The sequence below is a fragment of the Eleutherodactylus coqui genome, chromosome 13 (genome assembly GCF_035609145.1).
Source record: "Eleutherodactylus coqui strain aEleCoq1 chromosome 13, aEleCoq1.hap1, whole genome shotgun sequence".
In the NCBI taxonomy this organism is placed as follows: domain Eukaryota; kingdom Metazoa; phylum Chordata; class Amphibia; order Anura; family Eleutherodactylidae; genus Eleutherodactylus; species Eleutherodactylus coqui.
This window is the reverse complement of record NC_089849.1, coordinates 2375279-2403052: the sequence shown is the minus strand read 5'-3', so window position 1 is coordinate 2403052 and position 27774 is coordinate 2375279. Positions and strand designations below refer to the sequence as shown.

The following is a 27774-nucleotide window of genomic DNA, read 5'->3' as shown; positions in this document are numbered from 1 at the left end:
CTTTACTTTAAAGATACATAACTTCTATTTAATGTCTCGGAAAACCCCTTTAAGAAATGGCTGAGATTTGGCTCCCAGCAACAGTTTCACTAGGAGGCAGAGGGACCTGAGGAGTGGGTGCAGGACACAACAACACAGGTGAGGTGCTGCCAACATTTCTCCGTACCTGGTCTTTGTTATGACTGTTTAACATTCCCGGTTTCTTCTTCTTCTTACTTGGGCTGCTGGACGCGTCCTGAGGAGAATGTCCATTAGATGAATGCTGGGGGCTGGGAAGTTTCCTCTTCTGCCCCGGCCGCTCCGTAGAGCCTGGATCTACAATAAAGCAAACATTGGGTTTACATGGAAGCTGCTGGAGTCCCACCCAGAAGAGGCGACGGATCAGGACATCCCTGTGTATGCACTCCCGGGGCCTAACCCACCAACACATCCATAAAAACACTGAGGGTCTAAATAGCACAACTATGCAGCCAACCAGGCAGATCGGGTCGCCTCTTCTGGCACCTCACTGGTATTTTAGGGGTGTTTATTAGACCACTGCAAGGACAAACTATTCTATAGGGCGTTTCCTCAGGACGAGTTCAGACGTGGCCACTTGCTGCAGTATATGACAATATACACGGATACTTCCACATGTAGCGGAAACGTTCTGCACAGATAAACAAGAATGGTATGAGCGTGAGCATTACGGCCGCTCCCCACACATGCAAGGCCTTTCTGCTACAATATGACAGGGTTTCTCCTATGACAGAATCACCGACCGGGTTGATCAGGGAAATGCGGTGGATATAGTATATCTTGTCTTTAGTAAAGCATGTGACAAAGTATCTCATACCAGACTTATTGATGAAATGACCAAATCTGGGATTGACAAGGCAACTGTTAGGTGGATTCACAACTGGCTGAGTGATCGTACTCAAAGAGTGGTCATAAATGGCTGCACATCCAAGTGGAATTATGTATCAAGTGGGACCACAAGGCTCTGTCCTAGGCCCAATGTTGGTCAACATTGTTATAAATGATCTGGAGGAGGGAATTGTGGGAAACTGAGCAAATTTGCTGACGACACAAAGCTAGGAGGGATAGCCAAGGGTCCATTTAGACAGGACGACTGTGGGGCAAACGACGCCTGACACTCAGCTCATCGTGCATCGTTTATGCTGCATATGACTCTGGACGATGAGCTGATCAGTCAATAAGTCGATGGAGAGGGGCGGTGGGAGTGAGGAGAGAAATCTCCTGCAGCCACCCCGCTGTGAGCCAGTGATATTAGCTCCCTTGCAGCAGCACCGCAGGGGATGAGGGGAGGCCATTGTTTGCCCACACTCGTCCCTTCTAAATGTGCCTTAACACTAGGGAAGAGAGAGAGAGAGAGAGAGAGAGAGAGAGAGAGAGAGAGAGAGAGTATTCAAAAAGATCTAGAAAAGCTTGCACAGTGGTCGGCGACTAACAGAATGGTGTTTAACAAGGGGAAATGCAAAGTCCTACATCTGGGCAAGAGAAATGAAGAAAGCGCATACAGAATGGGAGGAAATGTCCACAACAAACCAGTGGCGTCCAGAGATCGAGCGGCTCCGGTTTACAGCGAGTGAGAAGCTGCTCAGTAGTCACTCAGATTCAGGGAGCAGAGAAGAAACGACTAGAGACCCCAAGGCGAGTTCTTGCTCAGGGTGCTGTCAGGGGCCGTTTGTACGCAGGCCATCACTCAACTGCTCATTCAAGCAATCATTTGGGTGGCTATTGGCCGTGTAAATGTTCCTTTAGCCATATTTCTGACATGCAATCAATCGTCTTAGTCACTAAACTGTCACCAGTCCAGGTATTTGATGTTGTGATAGACATGATGATTAGTCAGTGTAAAATGTCTATTGATTTGTATAAACCAAATGTATTATGCTATTCTAATGACTTTAGCCTAAAGTGGAACTCTGCTGCATAAGGAAAGAGTTAAATCACAGTGTTATATGTTATTGCTTGTGTTCATCTTGGATGTTTCCCCAACCCTGCCCCCACACAGAAACTTCTTAAATAACACAGAGACCTCTCAAACAATGACTTGTCACGAACACAGAAATTCCTTCAGCTAGGACAAAGTCCAAGCTACATTGGACTTGAGAGAGGTGTGGGGAGAGGGAGGCGGGGGTTCTATATGATCCGACAAATGAGAATCTTATATGTTACTGATGTAATCTGTTGCACGCCCATTAAAGGGCGGTTATCATGTGTTATAATAAAAGCCTGAGACTCTACTCATTTAGGTAGAGACTCTCCCGCTTTAGACCAGCATTTGTGTCTGATCTGGTCGATGATGTGTGCACACTATACAATTTGGAAGCTACATAATACCCCGAAGCATGCTGGAGGAAAATATGATCCAGCACAAATTGGCGTCCCTGGGTGGGCCGAATAGAGATTTTTGATTTCTTTCATTCTGGAAAAATACAGAGATCGGCAGATAGCACGCAGAACACAGGGGCCCGAAAATCTACAGAACACGGTAAGATTGCTTTATGTAAATCTACCGATGTGAGCTGATTTCTAACTGCTAATCTGCCTGTTTCTGATCCAGAATGATAAATCAATAAAAGGCAGGTAATATAGTCCTTTCTACTCGGAAAAAAACACAGTTTTAACCTGCCTAAGGGGTATTCTGTATGCTGGGTATGATATGTCTGAGACGGTTAAAGATTGTGTATACAAGACCAAGAGATAAATTCTGTGAGGGTTAATGTGTCAGAAGGGCAGACTTGGCTGTTTTAGTCTGGGGGAAATCGCCAGAGAGAGACACTTACTCCTAGGTAACTAGTGTGAGGTTACGAAAATTTATGATACGCGTCTGCACCTGTATGATTGAGCGTGTTATGTTCTCATATGTGGAAAGGTATATACGCGGGAATTATAGCCGTGGTGTGACGGCATAAGTCTCCGGATATTGTTGAGGTCTTGGTCATTGAAAATAATCGTCAGTCTCTGTGTATAGCTAAATGTCCTGTCCAGATTGTGTGCAGGGAGTGCTGTTGGGGATTACTAGTAGAGGGTGGGTTGTTGCAAAGGTAGGTGAGATATATACCTTGAGCCGTGGTGGGTATTCTCCAGTAATCCTGTCTGTTCGGTATTATAGAATTAATGTGCAGTGTTTATTATTGGGGGAGGGTTACTGATAAGAGAGTGGACTGAAGTTAAGCCACTGAAAGCATTTCCCAATTAACCCTTCTGTTCCCTTTGTCTTGTGTTTTGTAGTGTTAATGTGCATTGTGATATACGAGGGATATAAGAGGTGGAATTTAGTAAAGGAGTTTTACTGTGTCTAGAAAGTTCAAATAGGATAGAATAAGCAGGCAGAATAGAATGAGGGATCAGTACAGGATGTTTTGGAATATGCAAAACATATAGAAACGTTTTACAAAGAATAGGACCAGGAAAAGTTGCAGAAATGAGTATGGTAAGATAGACTGTAGAAAGTTTTCAGTAGATGAGCAGGAAGCCCAGCAGAAAGAAAGGTGTTTTAGCTAGTTTTTGCTAGGAGGTGGTATAATGTAGGAAAGAGATTCAAGAGGGGAAAGCGTGTAGTGGGGGATGTGTATTGCTTATGAACAATGTAATGGCTTTGTGTTGACTACAGCCCCTTCCTGTAATGGCGGCCACACTTGCAATGTTTAAAACCCCACATAGTGTGACTCTGCAGCAAATGTGGTGAGCCCTGCCCCCACCCTGAAGTTACTTCCCCCCTATGTGCTCACTTTCAGGGTGTGTGATGTTACTTCCGGCCATTCCAATCCGGGATATGACTAAGCCCCGCCCCTTCCTCCTCCAGCAGCCATCTTGCCTCACCTGGGAAACTTGTATCCCCGCCCCTTTCTGCTTCTGGCGGCCATTTTGCTGCACTTGGTTGGCCTACATTCCCTAATGCCACTGTATCCAGTGCTAACCTCATGATTGTCTGAAGTAAGGTTTTGTTTGACCGGACTTTGTTACACTCCAAGATGTGGCCACTTTGGATGTGTGATAAGTTCAGGGAAACAAACCTTTGTGAAGATGCAGCTTGGGACATAGTAGATGACTAAGCTGGTTTATAGTGTATGGAAGATTGGAGTTGATGCATGGGGGACAGAGGCCAGGGATCCATGACAGGGGACGCCTTCTCATGGTGTGTTCCCAGGGGCTCTGTTTTTCACTGCCTGCTTCTCCAATGGATGTTCAGACAGATGATGTTATGGAAGGCTCCTACAGATGGAATAATTTCCCTATAGTCACCCAGCAAACTTTTTCATGCAATTTGATGAAGTAATTTTACTTTTTATGTGAGAAAGAGGGACTGACTTGCCCAGAGTAGGATGTTAATTCATCCGTATTCTTTAGTTTTCCTTAAAGGGGTGGTCTCGCGAAACCAAGTGGGGTTATACACTTCCGTATGGCCATATTAATGCACTTTGTAATGTACATTGTGCATTAAATATGAGCCATACAGAAGTTATTCCACTTACCTGCTCCGTTGCTAGCGTCCTCGTCTCCATGGTTCCGTCTAAATTCGCTGGCAGCTTGCTTTTTTAGACGCGCTTGCGCAGTCCGGTCTTCTCCATTCAGCACGAGCCGCTTCAGTGTGCTCCCCGCTACAGCTCTTCTGCGCATGCGCAGACGAGCTGTCACTGCTCGGGAGCGCGCTGAAGCGGTCATTCTGCACCATCCTCTGTTAGAGGAAGGTGCAGAAACTGGAGCTGCCCAGCGGAGAAGCCCAGCCCAGCCCAGCAGCCCCGAGAAGCCTCCCAGGTAAGTGATGGGTCGGGGGGGGGGCTGCCGCTGCGCCGGGCTGCGCCGGGGGGGCTGTCGCTGCGCCGGGGGGGCTGTCGCTAGGCCGGGGGGGGCTGCCGCTGCGCCGGGCTGCGCCGGGGGGGCTGTCGCTAGGCCGGGGGGGGCTGTCGCTAGGCCGGGGGGGGCTGCCGCTGTGATGGGGGGGCTGTCGCTAGGCCGGGGGGGGCTGCCGCTGCGCCGGGCTGCGCCGGGGGGGCTGTCGCTAGGCCGGGGGGGGGCTGCCGCTAGGCCGGGGGAACTAGCGCTGGGCTCCGGAACCTAGCGCTGGGCTCCGGGGCCTTCACCTGGGCTGAGGGTCTAGCGCTGGGGAGCCGGGGGCTAGCGCCGGTTACCTGCTGTCTGGTCGGCGGCTGCGGGGCGTCTGGTCGGCGGCTGCGATGCGTCCGGTTGCCATGGAGACACAGCTGGCGGCGTCTCGGGAGCGCGCACGTCGGGCTGCAGCGAGCGACGGGGAAAGAGCCGGCGGCCATCTTGAGGAAACTTTTATAAGTTGCTGAAACGCTGGAACAGTAAGTACGAACCAACTAGAAATGTCATTTACAGGGGGGCTTTGTAATGTATGTTTAATGGGGGGGACTGGGCAAAAAAAAAAATTAACTGCTTCCTCGAGACATCTCCTTTAAGTCTTTTGTATATTCTAGTGTCAGTCTACACTGAAGCTATAATTATATTCCGACAGGAGAGTGAAAGTTGAATGCTGGACATTCCCTGAAATACTATTACACTGGGTGACGTAAAATTTTACTTGTGTTGCGCCCCCTTGTGTTAAAAAATGCTAACTGCGACCTGAAGAGAAAAAAAAAATCTAGAGGATATTTTCGCTCAGACTTCGCTGCATACAATGTCACCTTGACCTACAAAGTGCTTGTTTTTGTGCCTCTTGGTTTCCTTTTTCAACTTGTACTAGTTTGAACGCAATTACTCTTTTTTCCATTGAGTATTCCGGTTCAAAAGGGGGGAGGCATAGGTGATCTGGGTCATAGATGATCTAGGGCATAGGTGATCTAGGGCATAGGTGATCTGGGTCATAGGTGATCTGGGTCATAGATGATCTAGGTGTTGTAGATCAGCTATTGGGTTTAAAAAAATAAATAAATCAAATAAGATAAAAAGGAAATGAATGATTTTGTGCTACAAGATTCCGAGCCATGTGAAATAGAACATCAGCACGATTATTTAGTACTAATACAGTAAGAAACTGCAGGTATGCAAACAGTTACCGGAACCTCTGTTGATAATGCATATGTTGAGCTTTTTGCAGATGGTACCAGGGTGAGGATTGATTACTCCACATCGGATATGCAGTGGTCACACAACAAGATGTCATAGAAGCAGAAGCTCTGCCTCCGCATGTCTCAGCACAAGAAGCGGAATTGAAGGCCCTCACTGAGGCGAGTAGAGTGGCGAGAGGTAAGACGGCAATCCTTTACACTGACTCCTGGTATGCATCTGGCATAGCTCATGATTACAGCCCAATATGGAAGGCCAGACAGTTTTTACCTTAAGCAGGACAACCAATTGAGAATGGTGCAGCGGTGCAGAGTCTCATGGAGGCCCTACTTCTACCTGACAAAGCTGAGAGTTCGCACAGATTCCTACACTGGAGAAGCGAGAGACGACACCCTCACTGACAGCACAGCAAAGGCAGCGGCCCTCAAGCCGTGGAAGAAAGAAGAAAGATACTGACAGCATGAGTCAGTGGTAAAAACTTTGGACATTGACAAAATTTGGACTTTGATATGCTAAAGACTTTTACAGTTACAAGCCAGCAAGGAAGGAAAGAATAAATGGACCAATATGGGAGCAGCAGAAACAGGACCGTGTATGGTGAACAGTCAACAGCACTTGCCCACCACAGTTCCTGTATCCCATGATGGCCCAGCTGATGGACGGAAAGACCCACCTAGTAAAGCAGCAATGATGACGACGCTTGAAAGAGGACGGGCGACTTCTGGGTTCTCTGTAGCTGCTGCATCATTTGTCCAGTTTAGCATGATCTATGCCATAGGTGAGTCAGGACAGAAGTAAATTTGCCACATCACACTTGCCGGGACCACTCTACCCATTTCAGGGATTGCAAATTGACTACGTTCAGCTCCCACTTGTTGGGAAGTATGAATACGTGCTTGTTGTTGTCGATGTCTTTGCAGGTTGGAGGCTGACCCTGTTACCAAGGCAAACAAGTAGGTAACCGCAAAGAAGCTCATGAACGAGGTAAACTGTGAATATGGGGTACCAGAAGTGATTCAGAGTCAGACAGAGGTATAAACTTCGCAGGTGAATGTAACATGTCATGTCTGCTCTGGGTGTATCCCAGGCCTTTTACATACTCTACCATCTTTAGAGTAGTGGAAAGGTGGAGAGACTTAGTGGCACGCTAAAAAGTAAGATACTTAAAAATGACGCCACTTTGGAAAGACTGTCATCCAATAGCCCTATTCAGTGTTAGATATGAACCCAGGGGGGATCATACATTATCTCCCTACGAGATTGTTTGGGCTAGCCCCAAGGCTAGGTCGTTACTATCCTCAGTAGTTACAATTACAATCTGATGTGTTGACTGAGTATGTGATTTCCGTTGTTAAACCACTAACCAAAGCCTATGCACAGGTGTTCTCTTCCAGACTCAGACACTGGGACACATATCTTGCAGCCTGGGGATTGGGTGTGTGTCAAGAAGTTCCCCAGGAAGCACCCTCTTGAGCCCCGATTTGATGGCCCCTACCAGGTGCTTCTGACTACTACCACAGCTGTGAAACTAGCCGAAGGAGTTACATGGATCCATGCTTCATACTGTAAGAAAGCTTCAGATCCGGGAGACCAGTCTTAGTTGTGCCAAGGACATTACTCTGGTTAGGGCTAGTGAGAGAGGAGGGTGGCAACTGGAATCCTTAGTTGGAAGAATATGAGGGTATGGTTACCTTCTGGTATAACTCGTCCAATGCTCAAGTAGCCGCATATTCCTTCGACTATTGTACTGTGGTCCCGTGTCTAGGCGCAAGATCCCACCGCAGGCCAGATTTAGCTCAGTCCAGCTGGTTATAGGACTTATATACCCGGGGAATACAATATGTTTGCGCCACTGATAACATCTGGGGAGAAGACTACCGTTATTGGGGATTAGTGGGACGGAACACAGGAACCAACTGGTCCTATAAACCGCGAAGTGCCTTAAATAAGAAAGACAAGAGCGGGAAATCCCTAATTAGTCGTATAACCCTCCTTGAGAATAATAAGGACAGTGGGTATTGGAAGGCTGAACTTAGTATGTTGCTTGGTTTTAATGCGGTTGTTACACTAACCATGGGAGATCCAAGCCCGGGGGACGGGGGGACTTACAGTCTGGGGACATACCGGTACGGGAGGACAGATCCCTTAGGGAAGTTTAAAATGAGGGATATGGTAGATGCACCCGAATGGAAGCCTTCACTTAGTCCCGTGCCCATAATTAACCCCCTCCGCTGTAAGATAAAGACCTTGACGAACATGATGATCATAGCCGACCCTACCTTTTGAGGACACCTTGACAGTAGCGACTGGCTACTCTGAGCAGAATCTCTGGTTGGAGTTGATGAGGTACAATGCTAACAGGAGCAACAAGTCTAACTGTTGCGTGTGCGGTAGTGCCCGACCACACTCGGGGATGGTCCCCCTAAATCTCCCTGTAGATGCTGAAGAGTGGTTTATTAGTCTCTTCACGAACATTTCCGCTAATTACACTGTCCGTGAGAAGTGGAAGAAGGAATACTCTATAACTACCTAAGTGTTTTGCACCGGAGAGAGTATTACTGACTACCCTGGAAACTACACCTGCCAGGCAAATAGGCAGGGTGGAGGGAGATTTTTGGGGAACTCATTAACGGGTATGGCTCCTCCTACGGTACGATAGGAGGGGAATGGATGCAGAATCAGGTCCAGTCCTTAGGAGACGTTTACTGGCTTTGTGGAGACATGAGGTAGAGGACCCGCCTGGAGGGTAATTGGACAGGGGAGTGTGCCTTAGTAAAGTCCTTATGCTCCTCCACATCCTGTCAGACAACATTGAGGATAATGAGGTTACCCCCAATAGTTAATTTATCTCGATCCAACTCAGTCTGTGTTTTGTGGTTATCCTGTCATGTTGGTCTATCCTTGTTTTCCGCATAGGTACGGCGGTTCCTTCCAGTCTTGTCACTAGGTAGTGTAGGGTCAGTGTCGGCGGCCTGGACGTGTTCACCATTAGGACTATCTCCAGGAGGGACATTGGTGTGGGTGAAGATTAGGGAGTCCCACGCCGTGCGTACCTGTGCACACTACTAGTATTGCAACATTATGCTAGAGCGAGAAGAGAGACCCCTGGTGGTAGTTTTGATCTACACGTGTACATTGACGTCATAGGATAGCCAAGGGGGGTACCTGACGAGTTTTAAAATTAGAGACCAAGTTAAAGCTAGATTCGAGTCCATTTTCATGATCATTATGGTAAATAAATGTTGACTGGATTAATTATGTTTATTATAATTAGCAGCGGTTTATCAATTATACTAGAGACGCCTTATAGGGACTAGTCGACCAATAGGACCTACCTCGACTATGACTTTTCAAAATAGAATGGCCTTAGATATGACTTTAGCTAAAAAGGGGAGTGTCTGTAAGATGATAGGGGAGACTTGTACCTACATCCCAGACGACACGTGACCCGCGGGTAAAGACGCAGTTGCCATTAAGAAGCTGACCGCACTAACTAAAAAGAGCTAACCTTTGGGACCAGCACTCGCCATGGATGAGTGGGTGGTAAAGGATCCTGGCACAGATGGGCATCGCTATTGTATGTTAACTGATGGTTACCTTTTCTGTTCTAGTCTGCTGTGTTATCCCCTGTGTCAGAGAGACCTGTGAAACTGATGCTGGAAAAGCTACTCCCACAGAAGGAGTGGACAAGTCCTACACCCCCTTGAAGACCCTAAAACGAACCTTCAACGCACTCCGATTATAGGCTCACACGCAGAGAACTGTGAAAATTTGACGGGAAGAGTTAGAGGATAGACACAATTTAAGGGGGAATTGTGATAGACATGATGATTAGTCAGTGTAAAATGTCTATTGATTTGTATAAACCAAATGTATTATGCTATTCTAATGACTTTAGCCTAAAGTGGAACTCTGCTGCATAAGGAAAGAGTTAAATCACAGTGTTATATGTTATTGCTTGTGTTCATCTTGGATGTTTCCACAGCCCTGTCCCCACACAGAAACTTCTTAAATAACACAGAGACCTCTCAAACAATGACTTGTCACGAACACAGAAATTTCTTCAGCTAGGACAAAGTCCAAGCTACATTGGACTTGAGAGAGGTGTGGGGAGAGGGAGGCAGGGGTTCTATATGATCCGACAAATGAGAATCTTATATGTTACTGATGTAATCTGTTGCACGCCCATTAAAGGGCGGTTAGCATGTGTTATAATAAAAGCCTGAGACTCTACTCATTTAGGTAGAGACTCTCCCGCTTTAGACCAGCATTTGTGTCTGATCTGGTCGATGATGTGTGCACACTATACAATTTGGAAGCTACATAATACCCCGAAGCCTGCTGGAGGAAAGTATGATCCAGCACAATGTATTTTAACTCAAGCACACCTGATACAACTAAAGCCCCATTTAGACGGGACGAGTGTGGGGCAAACGATGGACGTCCCTCGCCCCCGGGGCACATACTGGCTGCGGTGCTGCTACTGGGGAGCTAGTATCGCTGGCTCACAGTGGGGCGGCTGCAGGGGATTTCACTCCTCGTTCCCCGCCCCTCTCCACTAACTTAACATAGCAGCCGTTCAGTACTGACCAACTGCTGTTTACACTGAGTGATCAGCTCATCATCCATCGTTGGTGAGGTAGATTCTCCTCAGTATTAGAGATGAGCGAACATACTCATTTAGGGCGTTTTTGCACTAGAGCACCGCTTTTTCCGAGTAACTGACTACTCGGACGAAAAGATTCGGGGGGCGGCGTGGTGGAGCGGGGCGTAGCAGTAGGGAGCAGTGGGGATCTCTCTCTCCCCACTCCCCTCTGCAACCCCCCCGCTCACCCCCCATACACAGAGGTGAGGTAGATTCTCCTCAGTATATACACAGAGGTGAGGTAGAGTCTCCTCAGTATATACACATAGAGATGAGGTAGATTCTCCTCAGTATATACACATAGAGGTGAGGTAGATTCTCCTCAGTATATACACAGAGAGGTGAGGTAGATTCTCCTCAGTATATACACAGAGAGGTGAGGTAGATTCTCCTCAGTATATACACAGAGAGGTGAGGTAGATTCTCCTCAGTATATACACAGAGAGGTGAGGCAGATTCTCCTCAGTATATACACAGAGAGGTGAGGTAGATTCTCCTCAGTATAGACACATAGAGGTGAGGTAGATTCTCCTCAGTATAGACACATAGAGGTGAGGTAGATTCTCCTCAGTATATACACATAGAGGTGAGGTAGATTCTCCTCAGTATATACACATAGAGGTGAGGTAGATTCTCCTCAGTATATACACATAGAGGTGAGGTAGAGTCTCCTCAGTATATACACATAGAGGTGAGGTAGAGTCTCCTCAGTATATACACATAGAGGTGAGGTAGAGTCCCCTCAGTATATACACATAGAGGTGATGTAGAGTCTCCTCAGTATATACACATAGAGGTGAGGTAGATTCTCCTCGGTATATACACACAGAGGTGAGGTATATTCTCCTCAGTATAAGCACATAGAGGTGAGGTAGAGTCTCCTCAGTATATACACATAGAAGGGAGGTAGATTCTCCTCAGAATAAACACATAGAGGGGAGGTAGAGTCTCCTCAGTATATACACATAGAGGTGAAGTAGATTATCCTCAGTATATATACACATAGAGGTGAGGTAGATTCTCCTCAGTATATACACATAGAGGTGAGGTAGATTCTCCTCAGTATATACACATAGAGTTGAAGTAGATTCTCCTCAGTATATACACATAGAGGTGAGGTAGAGTCTCCTCAGTATATACACATAGAGGTGAGGTAGAGTCTCCTCAGTATATACACATAGAGGTGAGGTAGAGTCTCCTCAGTATATACACATAGAGGTGAGGTAGAGTGTCCTCAGTATATACACAGAGGTGAGGTAGAGTCTCCTCAGTATATACACATAGAGGTGAGGTAGAGTCTCCTCAGTATATACACAGAGGTGAGGTAGATTCTCCTCAGTATATACACATAGAGATAAGGTAGAGTCTCCTCAGTATATACACAGAGGTGAGGTAGATTCTCCTCAGTATATACATATAGAGGTGAGGTAGATTCTCCTCAGTATATACATAGCGAGGTGAGGTAGATTCTCCTCACTATATACGCATAGAGGTGAGGTAGCGTCTCCTCAGTATATACACAGAGGTGAGGTAGATTCTCCTCAGTATATACACAGCGAGGTGAGGTAGATTCTCCTCAGTATATACACATAGAGGGGAGGTAGATTCTCCTCAGTATATACACAAAGAGGGGAGGTAGATTCTCCTCAGTATATACACATAGACAGGAGGGAGATTTTCCTCAGTATATACACAAAGAGGGGAGGTAGATTCTCCTCAGTATATACACATAGACAGGAGGGAGATTTTCCTCAGTATATACACATAGACGGGAGGGAAATTCTCCTCAGTATATACACAGAGGTGAGGTAGCGTCTCCTCAGTATATACACAGATGTGAGGTAGATTCTCCCCAGTATATACACATAGAGGTGAGGTAGATTCTCCTCAGTATATACACATAAAGGGGAGGTAGATTCTCCTCAGTATATACACATAAAGGGGAGGTAGATTCTCCTCAGTATATACACATAGAGGTGAGGTAGATTCTCCTCAGTATATACACAAAGAGGGGAGGTAGATTCTCCTCAGTATATACACAAAGAGGGGAGGTAGATTGTCCTCAGTATATACACATAGAGGGGAGGGAGATTCTCCTCAGTATATACACATAGAGGTGAGGTAGATTCTCCTCAGTATATACACATAGAGGTGAGGTAGCTTCTCCTCACTAAATACACATAGAGGTGAGGTAGATTCTCCCCAGTAAATACACATAGAGGTGAGGTAGATTCTCCTCACTATATACACATAGAGGTGAGGTAGATTCTCCCCAGTAAATACACATAGAGGTGAGGTAGATTCTCCTCACTATATACACATAGAGGTGAGGTAGATTCTCCTCAGTATATACACATAGAGGGGAGGTAGATTCTCCTCAGTATATACACATAGAGGTGAGGTAGATTCTCCTCAGTATATACACATAGAGGTGAGGTAGATTCTTCTCAGTATATACACATAGAGGGGAGGTAGATTCTCCTTAGTATATACACATAGAGGTGAGGGAGATTCTCCTCAGTATATACACATAGAGGTGAGGTAGATTCTCCTCAGTATATACACATAGAGGTGAGGTAGCTTCTCCTCACTAAATACACATAGAGGTGAGGTAGATTCTCCCCAGTAAATACACATAGAGGTGAGGTAGATTCTCCTCAGTATATACACATAGAGGTGAGGGAGATTCTCCCCAGTAAATACACATAGAGGTGAGGTAGATTCTCCTCACTATATACACATAGAGGTGAGGTAGATTCTCCTCAGTATATACACATAGAGGGGAGGTAGATTCTCCTCAGTATATACACATAGAGGTGAGGTAGATTCTCCTCAGTATATACACATAGAGGTGAGGTAGATTCTTCTCAGTATATACACATAGAGGGGAGGTAGATTCTCCTTAGTATATACACATAGAGGTGAGGGAGATTCTCCTCAGTATATACACATAGAGGTGAGGTAGATTCTCCTCAGTATATACACATAGAGGGGATGTAGATTCTCCTCAGTACACACACATAAAGGGGAGGTAGATTCTCCTCAGTATATACACATAGATGGGAGGTAGATTCTCCTCAGTATATACACATAGAGGTGAGGTAGATTCTCCTCAGTATATACACATAGAGGTGAGGTAGATTCTCCTCAGTATATACACATAAAGGGGAGGTAGATTCTCCTCAGTATATACACATAGAGGTGAGGTAGATTCTCCTCAGTATATACACATAGAGGTGAGGTAGATTCTCCTCAGTATATACACATAAAGGGGAGGTAGATTCTCCTCAGTATACACACACGGAGGTGAGGTAGATTCTCCTCAGTATATACACATAGAGGTGAGGTAGATTCTCCTCTGTATATACACATAGAGGGGAGGTGGATTCTCCTCACTATATACGCATAGAGGTGAGGTAGATTCTCCTCACTATATACGCATAGAGGTGATGTAGATTCTCCTCACTATATACGCATAGAGGTGAGGTAGATTCTCCTCATTATATACGCATAGAGGTGAGGTAGATTCTCCTCAGTATATACACATAGAGGTGAGGTAGATTCTCCTCACTATATACGCATAGAGGTGAGGTAGATTCTCCTCACTATATACGCATAGAGGTGAGGTAGATTCTCCTCACTATATACGCATAGAGGTGAGGTAGATTCTCCTCACTATATACGCATAGAGGTGAGGTAGATTCTCCTCACTATATACACATAGAGGTGAGGTAGATTCTCCTCAGTATATACATAGCAAGGTGAGGTAGATTCTCCTCAGTATATACATAGCGAGGTGAGGTAGATTCTCCTCAGTATATACATAGCGAGGTGAGGTAGATTCTCCTCAGTATATACACAAAGAGGTGAGGTAGAGTCTCCTCAGTATACGCACATAGAGGTGAAGTAGATTATTCTCAGTATATACACATAAAGTTGAGGTAGATTCTCCTCAGTATATACACATAGAGGTGAAGTAGATTATTCTCAGTATATACACATAGAGGTGAGGTAGATTCTCTTCACTATATACGCATAGAGGTGAGGTAGCGTCTCCTCAGTATATACACATAGAGGTGAGGTAGATTCTCCTCAGTATATACATAGCGAGGTGAGGTAGATTCTCCTCAGTATAGACACATAGAGGTGAGGTAGATTCTCCTCAGTATATATACACATAGAGGTGAGGTAGATTCTCCTCAGTATATACACATAGAGGTGAGGTAGATTCTCCTCAGTATATACACATAGAGGTGAGGTAGATTCTCCTCAGTATATACACATAGAGGTGAGGTAGATTCTCCTCAGTATATACACATAGAGGTGTGGTAGATTCTCCTCAGTATATACACATAGAGGTGAGGTAGATTCTCCTCAGTATATACACATAGAGGTGAGGTAGATTCTCCTCAGTATATACACATAGAGGGGAGGTAGATTCTCCTCAGTATATACACATAGAGGGGAGGTAGATTCTCCTCAGTATATACACATAGAGGTGAGGTAGATTCTCCTCAGTATATACACATAGAGGTGAGGTAGATTCTCCTCAGTATATACACAAAGAGGTGAGGTAGATTCTCCTCAGTATATACACATAGAGGTGAGGTAGATTCTCCTCAGTATATACACATAGAGGTGAGGTAGATTCTCCTCAGTATATACACACAGAGGTGAAGTAGATTCTCCTCAGTATATACACATAGAGGTGAGGTAGATTATCCTCAGTATATACACATAGTGGTGAGGTAGATTCTCCTCAGTATATACACACAGAGGTGAGGTAGATTCTCCTCAGTATATACACAGAGGTGAGGTAGATTCTCCTCAGTATATACACATAGAGGTGAGGTAGATTCTCCTCAGTATATACACATAGAGGTGAGGTAGATTCTCCTCAGTATATACACATAGAGGGGAGGTAGATTCTCCTCAGTATATACACATAGAGGGGAGGTAGATTCTCCTCAGTATATACACATAGAGGTGAGGTAGATTCTCCTCAGTATATACACATAGAGGTGAGGTAGATTCTCCTCAGTATATACACATAGAGGGGAGGTAGATTCTCCTCAGTATATACACAGAGGTGCGGTAGATTCTCCTCAGTATATACACATAGAGGGGAGGTAGATTCTCCTTAGTATATACACATAGAGGTGAGGTAGATTCTCCTCAGTATATACACATAGAGGGGAGGTAGATTCTCCTCAGTATATACACATAGAGGTGAGGTAGATTCTCCTCAGTATATACACATAGAGGTGAGGTAGAGTCCCCTCAGTATATACACATAGAGGTGATGTAGAGTCTCCTCAGTATATACACATAGAGGTGAGGTAGATTCTCCTCAGTATATACACACAGAGGTGAGGTAGATTCTCCTCAGTATATACACATAGAGGGGAGGTAGATTCTCCTTAGTATATACACATAGAGGTGAGGTAGATTCTCCTCAGTATATACACATAGAGGGGAGGTAGATTCTCCTCAGTATATACACATAGAGGTGAGGTAGATTCTCCTCAGTATATACACATAGAGGTGAGGTAGAGTCCCCTCAGTATATACACATAGAGGTGAGGTAGATTCTCCTCAGTATATACACATAGAGGTGAGGTAGATTCTCCTCAGTATATACAGATAGAGGGGAGGTAGATTCTCCTCAGTATATACACATAGAGGGGAGGTAGATTCTCCTCAGTATATACACATAGAGGGGAGGTAGATTCTCCTCAGTATATACACATAGCGGGGAGGTAGATTCTCCTCAGTATATACACATAGAGGTGAGGTAGATTCTCCTCAGTATATACACATAGAGGGGAGGTAGATTCTCCTCAGTATATACACATAGAGGGGAGGTAGATTCTCCTCAGTATATACACATAGCGGTGAGGTAGATTCTCCTCAGTATATACACATAGAGGTGAGGTAGATTCTCCTCAGTATATACACATAGAGGGGAGGTAGATTCTCCTCAGTATATACACATAGCGGGGAGGTAGATTTCTATGCCAAATCTTATGCCTTACAAATTGGGAAGTTAGAGAATTAGTGGCGAGTCCGTTAGTAAATGAGGGTATATATATCTACAGAGGTAGTGCAGTCCCAGGGCACAGCTTTATGTCCATCGGTACACGACGGAGAAGGACAATGACGACAACATATAGTGACAGAACATGTGGTGATGGTCGCACCTCTCTTGTCCTGCACCGAGGTATATCAGATCCATCTATACTCCACAGGTAGACTCCCTTCTGAAGACCATTCCACTCTGGGCGGTGACTGCCTGAGGAATGTAAAGGCACAGGGACCCAACCCTACATCTCCTTGCATTTTTAACATTGGCCAAAATCCGATGGATTGCCAGCAGCACCCCTCAGTGCAATCAGCAGAGAGGGGGATATTGCACGCTTTTCCCCTCACTTCCCAATCAGTGCCCCCTGAAAATGAGCAGCCAGAAACTTGTAATGTTACATATGGACATGTAGGGCGCCTTCACATGTAGCCTAAATACTAGAAGCAGAAGCCGCGCGGAGGAGACGCCCACTAGAAATCCGCAGCGGCTGTGAAAAAGGCTGCAGAGTGCCACCGCACAGCAAGGCTGCTTCTACGCTGCAGGCGTTTATTGCAGAATTCAGTCCTTGAAACAAAAAGGGTTCAGCTGAAAAGAGGGTCCGCCTTAAAAATGATGAGGGGTCACCAAATGACACGATTTAGGTGTGGATTGGGTCTCGCGGTCTCCCTGTGTACCAGCTGCAGGTACAGCCGTGTGAAGTCGGCCCTCAGGTTTATTCTAAGGATGTGGTTAAATCATGATTTATCATAAAACCGCAGTAAATTTTTGGGTTTTCTCCAAAACTGGAACAAAACTATGGCATTTTGGGAACATTTTGTGTTGATGACAGCAGCGATTACAATTTGACCACACCATGCGAAGACCTGGATACTGTAGCACTGCATCATGGGAAAGGACTTCTCTGACTGCAAACGACAAAGTGAAGGCTTTACCTGACACACTGCAGCTTTGGGTGTGACTGGAGCAGAAGGGGACGTTCACACATAGTAGAAATGGTGCAGGTTTTGTGTTACGGAGAATGGGTACCACAAGTAACATCACTGAGGTGGATTTTGATGTAGAATTCGCCCTTTTTATTAAAGGGCTGAAATCTGCTGCAGGTCCACGCCAAAAATGACATCAAAACCCGCATCACTGGTGTGGATCATGACGCGGTACTACATGAGAACTTACCCCAAGGCTCCTTTGACACAACCATGTATGAAGTGTTGATCAACGCTCATCTACTGGGCCTTTATGGGGCCATTACGGGATAGCTGGTAATGTACAGGTAATCGTGGTAACAGGCAGGCTGCAGCCGCTGGTGCTTGTATAAAACTCTACTAGGGGTGAAGGACAGGTTATGGGGGAGGCCCGTCAGCGGTATATAGTGTGCTGCCCACAACAATCATGTTTTTGTGCCACATTAGAAATGCATACGTTGGTTGATCAGTGCCACCTCCACCTGCCCTGATGATCCCCATTCATCCCGGTCATCGGTGTCAGCAGCCAATTCCCAGCTTATATCTGGAAGAGATGTGCTGCCGACCAGGAGGACTTATTTGTGCTGCATGAAAGATGTAATGGCCGGTAATTATCAGGCATGGGAACGTCACGCCCGGTAATTGTTGGTCACGTAAAAGGCGGTGCAGTCTGGAGGAGGAGAGGGGATCCCCTTACCCGGATTACATGACTAGTCGGGGGAAGTCATTAGACACACATACTAATGGGAGCCGCACCATCCAGCTCTGTGTGTATATGTACATCTGCACAATGACAATGGGCTCAGTCATCACACTCACTGGACTGCTGGCCGTCTCCATGATCCTGCGGTAACCCCTCTGGATACGTGACTGCAGGACCTGCAACACAAAGCAAACATCATCAGTGATGATACAGCCGGACATATCCCTGCAGTGTGGGAGGGGTGAACAAGCTGGGAGTACTAAAGGGTAGAGTTGGAAGGGACCTCGGGGCTCATCGGGTCCAGCCCCTGCTGTATAGCACAAGGCCCAGGGAAGGCCTTCTACTAGACTTGTTTCATACTGGATTGCTAACTTGTGTGAATAAAGCAGAGAAGTATATATCAAGTATCTACATAATGTGAGGCGACCTTGCACTGGGAGGCAATGGTTGGTTCCAGGACCCCCAGTGAAGGAAGTGTGAACCATTTTGTGACTCCTCAAATTCTAGAAATAGGTGTACTGTAGCGCAAGGGATCCTACACATTATCTATTCTGCTTCTTATGGCCGCGGCCGGGCTAGATCCCGCTGCGAGTACTCACACAGCAGGATGCAGAGCCGTGCCCCTGCAGAGACCTGCGGCTCACGCGCTCCCAGCGTCTTCGGTCTCTGCCATGTGCCAGCTGCCAGTCAGCCGGCGCATGCACAGAGAGCAGCCGCCCGGCATTACTGACATTTCTGTGCAGGCCTCTGCAAGACCCGCCCAGAAATAGGACATGCTGCGATTTGTTATCACGCGGACAATTCGCGGCTGTGTGCAAAGGATTATGTTTTGCAATGCAATCCTATGCAGGCGAGCACAGGCGGAAATTCTGCAGAAAATCCCGCTGCAGAATTTCCGCCTGTGTGCAGGGGGCCTATCTGTTAATACTTTGCAGGTCTCCTTTGGTCCCAATGGCATCAGATACTCGCCGTGGTATACTCTCTAGTCATGTATAAAATACTTCAGCTGGTATTTCCCTCCATTCATCCTGCAAACGTCTGGCCAGTTCTCTCAGCAGAAATGGACACGGTTGATACTTCCAGTTTGCCTCAGCGACGTCCAGTAGGGTTCAGGTGTGAATCTGTGCAGGCCGATCCGATCGTGAAACATCTGCATCTTCAAACCAACGTAACCCAGCGGACCGAGACCATGTGATGTAAGATACCCCGCGACCATAAAGGAAGCTCCGACGTACACATTCAGGCGGGTGGCGTTCTCCAGGCTCCTCCACACTCAAGGACGCTCCCCCTCCAGTAAGTGATTCTTCAGTCGCAGGAACGGTTATCACTGGGATGAGCTGCTGGGCACTGTCTGCCGGACAGCTTGTCCAGCGTGAAAGGACCAGAAGCAAGCACACCCTAAATACACAGTATACGGGGGACACAGCAGCTCCCATCGGTCTGGTACCCGCGTCTTCTGTGCTGACTGTTTTCATCCAGGCACATGAGGGTCCTGTACTAAAGAGATTCGGGGACGGTTTTGCTGCAATTGTGGGGGGGGGGGAGGGGGGGAGGGGGGCCGCCAATAGCAGTTTTTTCTGGTGTGGTTTTTGTGCTGCTTTTATTGCACTAGAAGAAGAAACATAAAGGGGAGAATACTAAGGCAGCCCTTACACACAGGACTTCTATTCCTCCGGTATCTTCATGGAAAGACTTAGGTTCAAGTGAACAGTGTGCAGGGAGGGGAGGAGGTAAGCTGTGACTATTGTGAATGGTGGCTCCTGTGTTATCTATATATGGGTGTCTCCTCTCAGTGTAATCCTGCCTGTGCAGGGAGGGGAGCTGTGACTATTGTGAATGGTGGTTCCTGTGTTATTTTTATATAGGTGTCTCCTCTCAGTGTAATCCTGTCTGTACAGGGAGGGGAGGAGGTGAGCTGTGACTATTGTGACTGGTGGTCCTGTGTTATCTATATATAGGTGTCACTTCTCAGTGTAATCCTGCCCGTGATGAAAATGTAGGTGAAATTGTAGAGGGTGATGGGGAAAAAATAAATCTATTAAATAGCTTTTTGTCCAGTGTATTCACAGAGGAAAATGAAATGTCTGATGAGATGCAGAGGGATAAAGTAAGCTCTCCACTAAATGTCACCAGCCTAAGCCAGGAAGAAGCGAAGAGCCATCTTAAAAAGATTGAAAAAAACAAATCACTGGGTCCCGATGGCGTACACCCCCGGGTTCTAAAGGAATTAAGTAATGTGATACAAAGACCCCGGTTCACTTATATTTAAGGACTCCATAGTGACGGGTCTGTTCCACTGGATTGGTGCCGATATTGAAGGGATGACCCCGGAATCAACAGGCCGGTAAAGTCCCTTTTACACATCCGATTATCGCTTAAAGAGCCGCACGACTGAACAAACTGCTGACGGCTTTGAATACAATGACTGGCATCTGACAATCTGTATATTTCCTCATTCGCTGGGCATGTGTTTGTGGGAGAGATTATCTGGCCAGGAGATTGTATTGTCTTTCTCCCTTGCATACACAATGAGTATATTGTCTTCTCCTGGCATGAGTCAATATTGCACTCATTGTGTATGCAAAGCAACGAGACCATCAGCACCATTAAGCCACTGAACAGACTGAACGACCTGCATTAAAGGGAAGGCTTCTCAGCGGCTTAATAGTGGATTTTATGCCAGCCAAAAACCCGCACTGAAAAACAATTGACTGACTAGTGCGCGACTACCGTGGTTACATGGAACAAATATCACCCGCTTTTGGCCATAATAGTTACGTGTAAAAGGGTCTTAAGTCTGACTTCTATTGTGGGTGAAATGTTTGAGGGGTTTCTAAGAGATGCCATCCTGGAGGACCTCAAGGAAAATATATGTATAACTCCGATCAGCGGGTTTATGAGAGATTGCTCCAGTCACACCACCCTGATCAGCTTCCACGAGGAGGTAAGTTCTAGAAGGACCGGGGAGTCACTGGATCTTGTGTATCTGGGCTCTCCTAAAGGGTTTGATGCTGTGCCGCATGAAAGGTTGGTATATAACATGAGATGCTTGGTCTGGGGAGAATGTGTGTAAGGGGGTAACTGGTCAGTGATAGAAAGCAGAGGGGGTTATAAATGGGACATGCTCTGATCGTGAGGAGCTGGAGGTCCCAGAACCCCCCATCCTTGTCGGACATAATCCATTTACTGACCACATGATAATGGAGAACATTTTTGCCCTGAGACAGGACAAAACTACCAGTTTTAAAGAACAATGGACCCCTTGGATTACCCATTTTCAACTGCACCACATGAACACCAGGTTAAACTCCTAAAAGATAAGTCATCTCTGTCATATGCTAACTGGGTTACATAGATACCAGTGAATTATTACACTAACCCCCCCCCCCCCCCCCAGTTATCCTATAGTTACCACAAACGAATTGTATAATATTTCTTAAGCAAACTTTCATGCTCAAGTCTAGTAAATGTTACTATCCCAATACATGTAACGTATGTATGATTGCTGCTACATAATCAAACCTGTTAGGATTAAAAAGGTTATAAAAACCATTGAACAATACATGGGACATACTCTGATTGGGTCGCCGTTACTAATGGGGTACCACAGGGGGCAGTACTGGAGGGGTCAATGGTACTAGTGTGGTACCACAGGGGGCAGTACTGGAGGGGTCAATGGTACTAGTGTGGTACCACAGGGGGCAGTACTGGAGGGGTCAATGGTACTAGTGTGGTACCACAGGGGGCATTACTGGAGGGGGGTCACCGGTACTAGTGGGGTACCACAGGGGGCAGTATTGGAGGGGTGACCATTACTAGTGGGGTACCACAGGGGGCAGTATTGGAGGGGTCACCATTACTAGTGGGGTACCACAGGGGGCAGTATTGGAGGGAGTCACTGGTACTAGTGGGGTACCACAGGGGGCAGTATTGGAGCGAGTCACTGGTACTAGTGGGGTACCACAGGGGGCAGTATTGGAGGGGGTCACCATTACTAGTGGGGTACTGTAGGGGGCAGTATTGGAGGGGTCACTATTACTAGTAGGGTACCACAGGCGGCAGTGTTGGAGGGGTCACCATTACTAGTGGGGTACTGCAGGGGGCAGTATTGGAGAGGTCACTATTACTAGTAGGGTACCACAGGGGGCAGTGTTGGAGGGGTCACCATTACTAGTGGGCTAGTGGGGTACCACAGGGGGCAGTACTGGAGGGGTCACCGATACTAGTGGGGGGCCACAGGGGGCAGTATATAAGGGGTCACCATTACTAGTGGGGTACCACAGGGGGCAGTATTGGAGCGGTCACCATTACTAGTGGGGTACCACAGGGGGCAGTATTGGAGCGGTCACCATTACTAGTGGGGTACCACAGGGGGCAGTATTGTAGGGGGTCGCCATTACTAGTGGGGTACCAAAGGGGGCAGTATTGGAGGGGGTCGCCATTACTAGTGGGGTACCACAGGGGGCAGTATAGAAGGGGTCACCATTACTAGTGGGGTACCACAGGGGCAGTATTGGAGCAGTCACCATTACTAGTGGGGTACCACAGGGGTAGTATTGGAGGGGGTCACCATTACTAGTGGGGTACCACAGGGGGCAGTATTGGAGCGGTCACCATTACTAATGGGGTACCACAGGGGGCAGTATTGGAGTGGTCACCATTACTAGTGGGGTACCACAGGGGGCAGTAGAGGAGGGGGTCACCATTACTAGTGGGGTACCACAGGGGGCAGTATTGGAGGGGGTCACCATTACTAGTGGGGTACCACAGGGGGCAGTATTAGAGGGGGTCACAATTACTAGTGGGGTACCACAGGGGGGCAGTATTGGAGCGGTCACCATTACTAGTGGGGTACCACAGGGGGCAGTATTGGAGCGGTCACCATTACTAGTGGGGTACCACAGGGGGCAGTAGAGGAGGGGGTCACCATTACTAGTGGGGTACCACAGGGTGTAGTATTGGAGGGGGTCACTATGACTAGTGGGGTACCACAGAGGGCAGTATTGGAGCGGTCACCATTACTAGTGGGGTACCACAGGGGGCAGTATTGGGCCCTATTCTTTTTAATATATTGATACTCTGGTAGAAGGATTGTGCAGAAAAGTATAATTATTTGCAGATGATACAAAACTATAAAGTAACACAAGAGGAGAGACTGCGGGTCCATATAGATCGATCTGGATACGGGTCCACATAGATCGATCTGGATACGGTGCCACATAGATCGATCTGGATACGGGTCCACATAGATCGATCTGGATACGGGTCCACATAGATCGATCTGGATACGGGTCCACATAGATCGATCTGGATACGGGTCCACATAGATCGATCTGGATACGGGTCCACATAGATCGATCTGGATACGGGTCCACATAGATCGATCTGGATACGGGTCCACATAGATCGATCTGGATACGGGTCCACATAGATCGATCTGGATACGGGTCCACATAGATCGATCTGGATACGGGTCCACATAGATCGATCTGGATACGGGTCCACATAGATCGATCTGGATACGGGTCCACATAGATCGATCTGGATACGGGTCCACATAGATCGATCTGGATACGGGTCCACATAGATCGATCTGGATACGGGTCCACATAGATCTGGATACGGGTCCACATAGATCTGGATACGGGTCCACATAGATCTGGATACGGGTCCACATAGATCGATCTGGATACGGGTCCACATAGATCTGGATACGGGTCCACATAGATCTGGATACGGGTCCCCATAGATCTGGATACGGGTCCCCATAGATCTGGATACGGGTCCACATAGATCTGGATACGGGTCCACATAGATCTGGATACGGGTCCACATAGATCTGGATACGGGTCCACATAGATCTGGATACGGGTCCACATAGATCTGGATACGGGTCCACATAGATCTGGATACGGGTCCACATAGATCTGGATACGGGTCCACATAGATCTGGATACGGGTCCACATAGATCTGGATACGGGTCCCCATAGATCTGGATACGGGTCCACATAGATCTGGATACGGGTCCACATAGATCTGGATACGGGTCCACATAGATCTGGATACGGGTCCACATAGATCTGGATACGGGTCCACATAGATCTGGATACGGGTCCACATAGATCTGGATACATTGGGGGCAGCTGAGGGGTAACACGGATACATGTACGGTCCTGCAGACGGGCAGGGAATACATGTCACCATTACACACTACATGGGAAACCACTGGGGACCCCGACATGGAGAAGGACTTGGGGGTTTATAACTGGAAGCTTAAGGCCTAATGTCCATGGGCGGTTTGGATTCCATATGTTGGAGCCCGTAGCGGAATCCGACCCTGCCTGTGGCCGAGGACACTGCGTTACTTGTCCGGGGCTTGCTGTAACTGGTCTGCGGATGTGTGTGGAAGCGCCGGTTGGCGCACATGTGCAGTACTTTTCTTTTAAACTCCTGCTTTCCCGCGGAATTCGCGGCCCATCTGCAATTGAATTGCGAACGGGCCCTGCATCGGATGACTTCCATTGGCCTCAAGCACCCGCACTGAAACAGAGCATGCCGTGATTTGTTTTCCGGAGACCAAAAGGTCCGCAAATCAAATCCTCATGCTTCATTTCATTTGCGGACGCCCATATGTCCCTATGGGAAGCTTGATTTGCAGGTACCTTGTGCGAATTCTGCAGATCATACCTGCCTGTAGACATTGGGCCTTACTAGAGCAACCAGCGTCAGGCAGCTGCTGCCAAGGCAGATAGGATCATGGGGGGAATCATAAGAGGTCTAGGGTCACATGACAAGAACATTGTTCTTTCTCTTTACAAGTCACTGCTCAGACCACACAGGGAATATTGTGGACAGTTTTGGGCAGCAATACTCAAGTAGGACATATCAGAGCTTGAGCGGGTACAAAGGGGGCAACTAAAGTAATAAGTGGAATGGGCGTTTAACAAAAAAAAAGCAGCTAATGGGCGCTCCAATAACTATGTATAGATATATCATGGTCAGTACAGAGATCTCTCCCATCATCTATTATACCCAGGACTGTAACAAGGGGGCGCTCCAATAACTATGTATAATATATCAGGGGTCAGTACAGAGATCTCTCCCAACACCTATTATACCCAGGACTGTAACAAGGGGGCGCTCTAATAACTATGTAGAGATATATCAGGAGTCAGTACAGAGATCTCTCCCATCATCTATTATACCCAGGACTGTAACAAGCGGGCGCTCTAATAACTATGTATAATATATCAGGGGTCAGTACAGAGATCTCTCCCAACACCTATTATACCCTGGACTGTAACAAGGGGGCGCTCTAATAACTATGTATAATATATCAGGGGTCAGTACAGAGATCTCTCCCATCATCTGTTATACCCAGGACTGTAACAAGGGGGCGCTCTAATAACTATGTATAATATATCGGGGGTAAGTACAGAGATCTCTCCCAACACCTATTATACTCAGGACTGTAACAAGGGGGCGCTCTAATAACTATGTATGGATATATCAGGGGTTAGTACAGAGATCTCTCCCATCATCTATTATACCCAGGACTGTAACAAGGGGGCGCTCTAATAACTATGTATAATATATCAGGAGTCAGTACAGAGATCTCTCCCATCATCTATTATACCCAGGACTGTAACAAGGGGGCGCTCTAATAACTATGTATAATATATCAGGGGTCAGTACAGAGATCTCTCCCATCATCTATTATACCCAGGACTGTAACGAGGGGGCGCTTTAATAACTATGTATAATATATCAGGGGTCAGTACAGAGATCTCTCCCATCATCTATTATACCCAGGACTGTAACGAGGGGGCCCTCTAATAACTATGTATAATATATCAGGGGTCAGTGCAGACATCTCACCCATCATCTATTACAGGGGTCCCCAACCACCAGGCCGCGCCGTTGGGTGGTTAGCGCAGGTCCGCGGCACCGCCCGCTGCCTTGTGTTATGTGGCTCGCGGCGTGCCGACGCCGCTCACCACTGAAGTGATTACCAGCGGGGGCGCCGCAGCTCCCCGCTGGTAATCGGGCTGATCCCGGCACACACTGACGTGTGCAGCCCGGAACGCTTCCTCCCCGAGACCCCTGCTCACTAGTTCCGCAGGAGAGGACTCGGGGAGGAAGCATTCCGGGCTGCACACGTGAGGGCAAGCAGACAGAGAGCGACGCTGATAGCAGGGAGGAGGTAAGTATATGGGTTGGGGGGCTGCTTACTACTGGGGGAAGGGGGGGGGGGGGGGCTACTTAGTACGGGGGAAGGGGCTGCCTATTACAGGGGAAGGGAGGGCTGCCTATTACTGGGGGCGGGACCTGCTTATTACTGGGGGTGATGCTTACTGGGGGGGTGGGGGCTACTTTTTACAGGGGAAGGGGCTGCCTATTACTGGGGGGGTGCCTATTACTGGAGGGGACCTGCTTATTACTGGAGGGGACCTGCTTATTACTGGAGGGGACCTGCTTATTACTGGGGGTGGGGGGGGCTACTTATTACAGGGGAAGGGGGGTGCCTATTACTGGGGGTGGGGTGCTGCCTATTACTGGGAGCGGGACCTGCTTATTACTGGGGGTGATGCTTAGTGGGGGGGGGGGAGGGGCTACTTATTACAGGGGAAGGGGCTGCCTGTTACTGGGGGGGGGGGGGGGCTGCTAATTAATGGGGGGGGGGGGATTGCTTACTGGGGGTGGGGCGCTGCCTATTACTGGGGGTGGGGCGCTGCCTATTACTGGGGGTGGGGCGCTGCCTATTACTGGGGGTGGGGCGCTGCCTATTACTGGGGGTGGGGCGCTGCCTATTACTGGGGGTGGGGCGCTGCCTATTACTGGGGGTGGGGCGCTGCCTATTACTGGCACAGGACCTGCTTATTACGGGGGGGGGGGGGGACCTGCTTATTACTGAGAGGTGGGGGCTGTCTATTACTGGGGGGGGGGGGGAGAGAAATTATATGCTGCCCTATGTGTGTGCTGGGGAGGGGGGGATAGATTATATACTGCCCTATGTGTGTGCTGCCAGGTGGAGTGTGGGGGGGGGTATATTATATTGCCCTATGTGTGTACTGCCAGGACATTCTAAATGGCATAATTAAATAAGAATGCGCTAAACTCCAACCCCCTTCATAGCCCCGCCCCATATAACCAAAGGCCCGCCCAACCCTGCCGGGCCTTGTAAAAATGGTCTTGCTTGAAGCCGGTCCCTGGTGCCAAAAAGGTTGGGGACCACTGTAATAGATGATAGGAGAGATCTCTGTACTTACCCCGATATATTATACATCGTTATTAGAGCGCCCCCTGGTTACAGTCCTGGGTATAATAGATGATGGGAGAGAA

The 27774-nt window shown here is 47.4% G+C and overlaps 1 protein-coding gene across 7 annotated transcripts in view; it reads right to left on the bottom strand.

Moving 5' to 3' along the window:
• ZMYND8 (zinc finger MYND-type containing 8) overlaps positions 1-27774 on the bottom strand; it is a 134952-nt gene that overhangs the window by 68644 nt on the left and 38534 nt on the right. For all 7 annotated transcript variants that reach the window (XM_066586293.1, XM_066586292.1, XM_066586288.1 and 4 more), the window contains 2 exons: positions 18548-18607; positions 167-315 (listed from right to left, as the gene is read on the bottom strand). In XM_066586293.1, coding sequence (XP_066442390.1) covers positions 167-315; positions 18548-18607 — 209 coding nt within the window. The remainder of the gene's footprint in view (positions 1-166; positions 316-18547; positions 18608-27774) is intronic.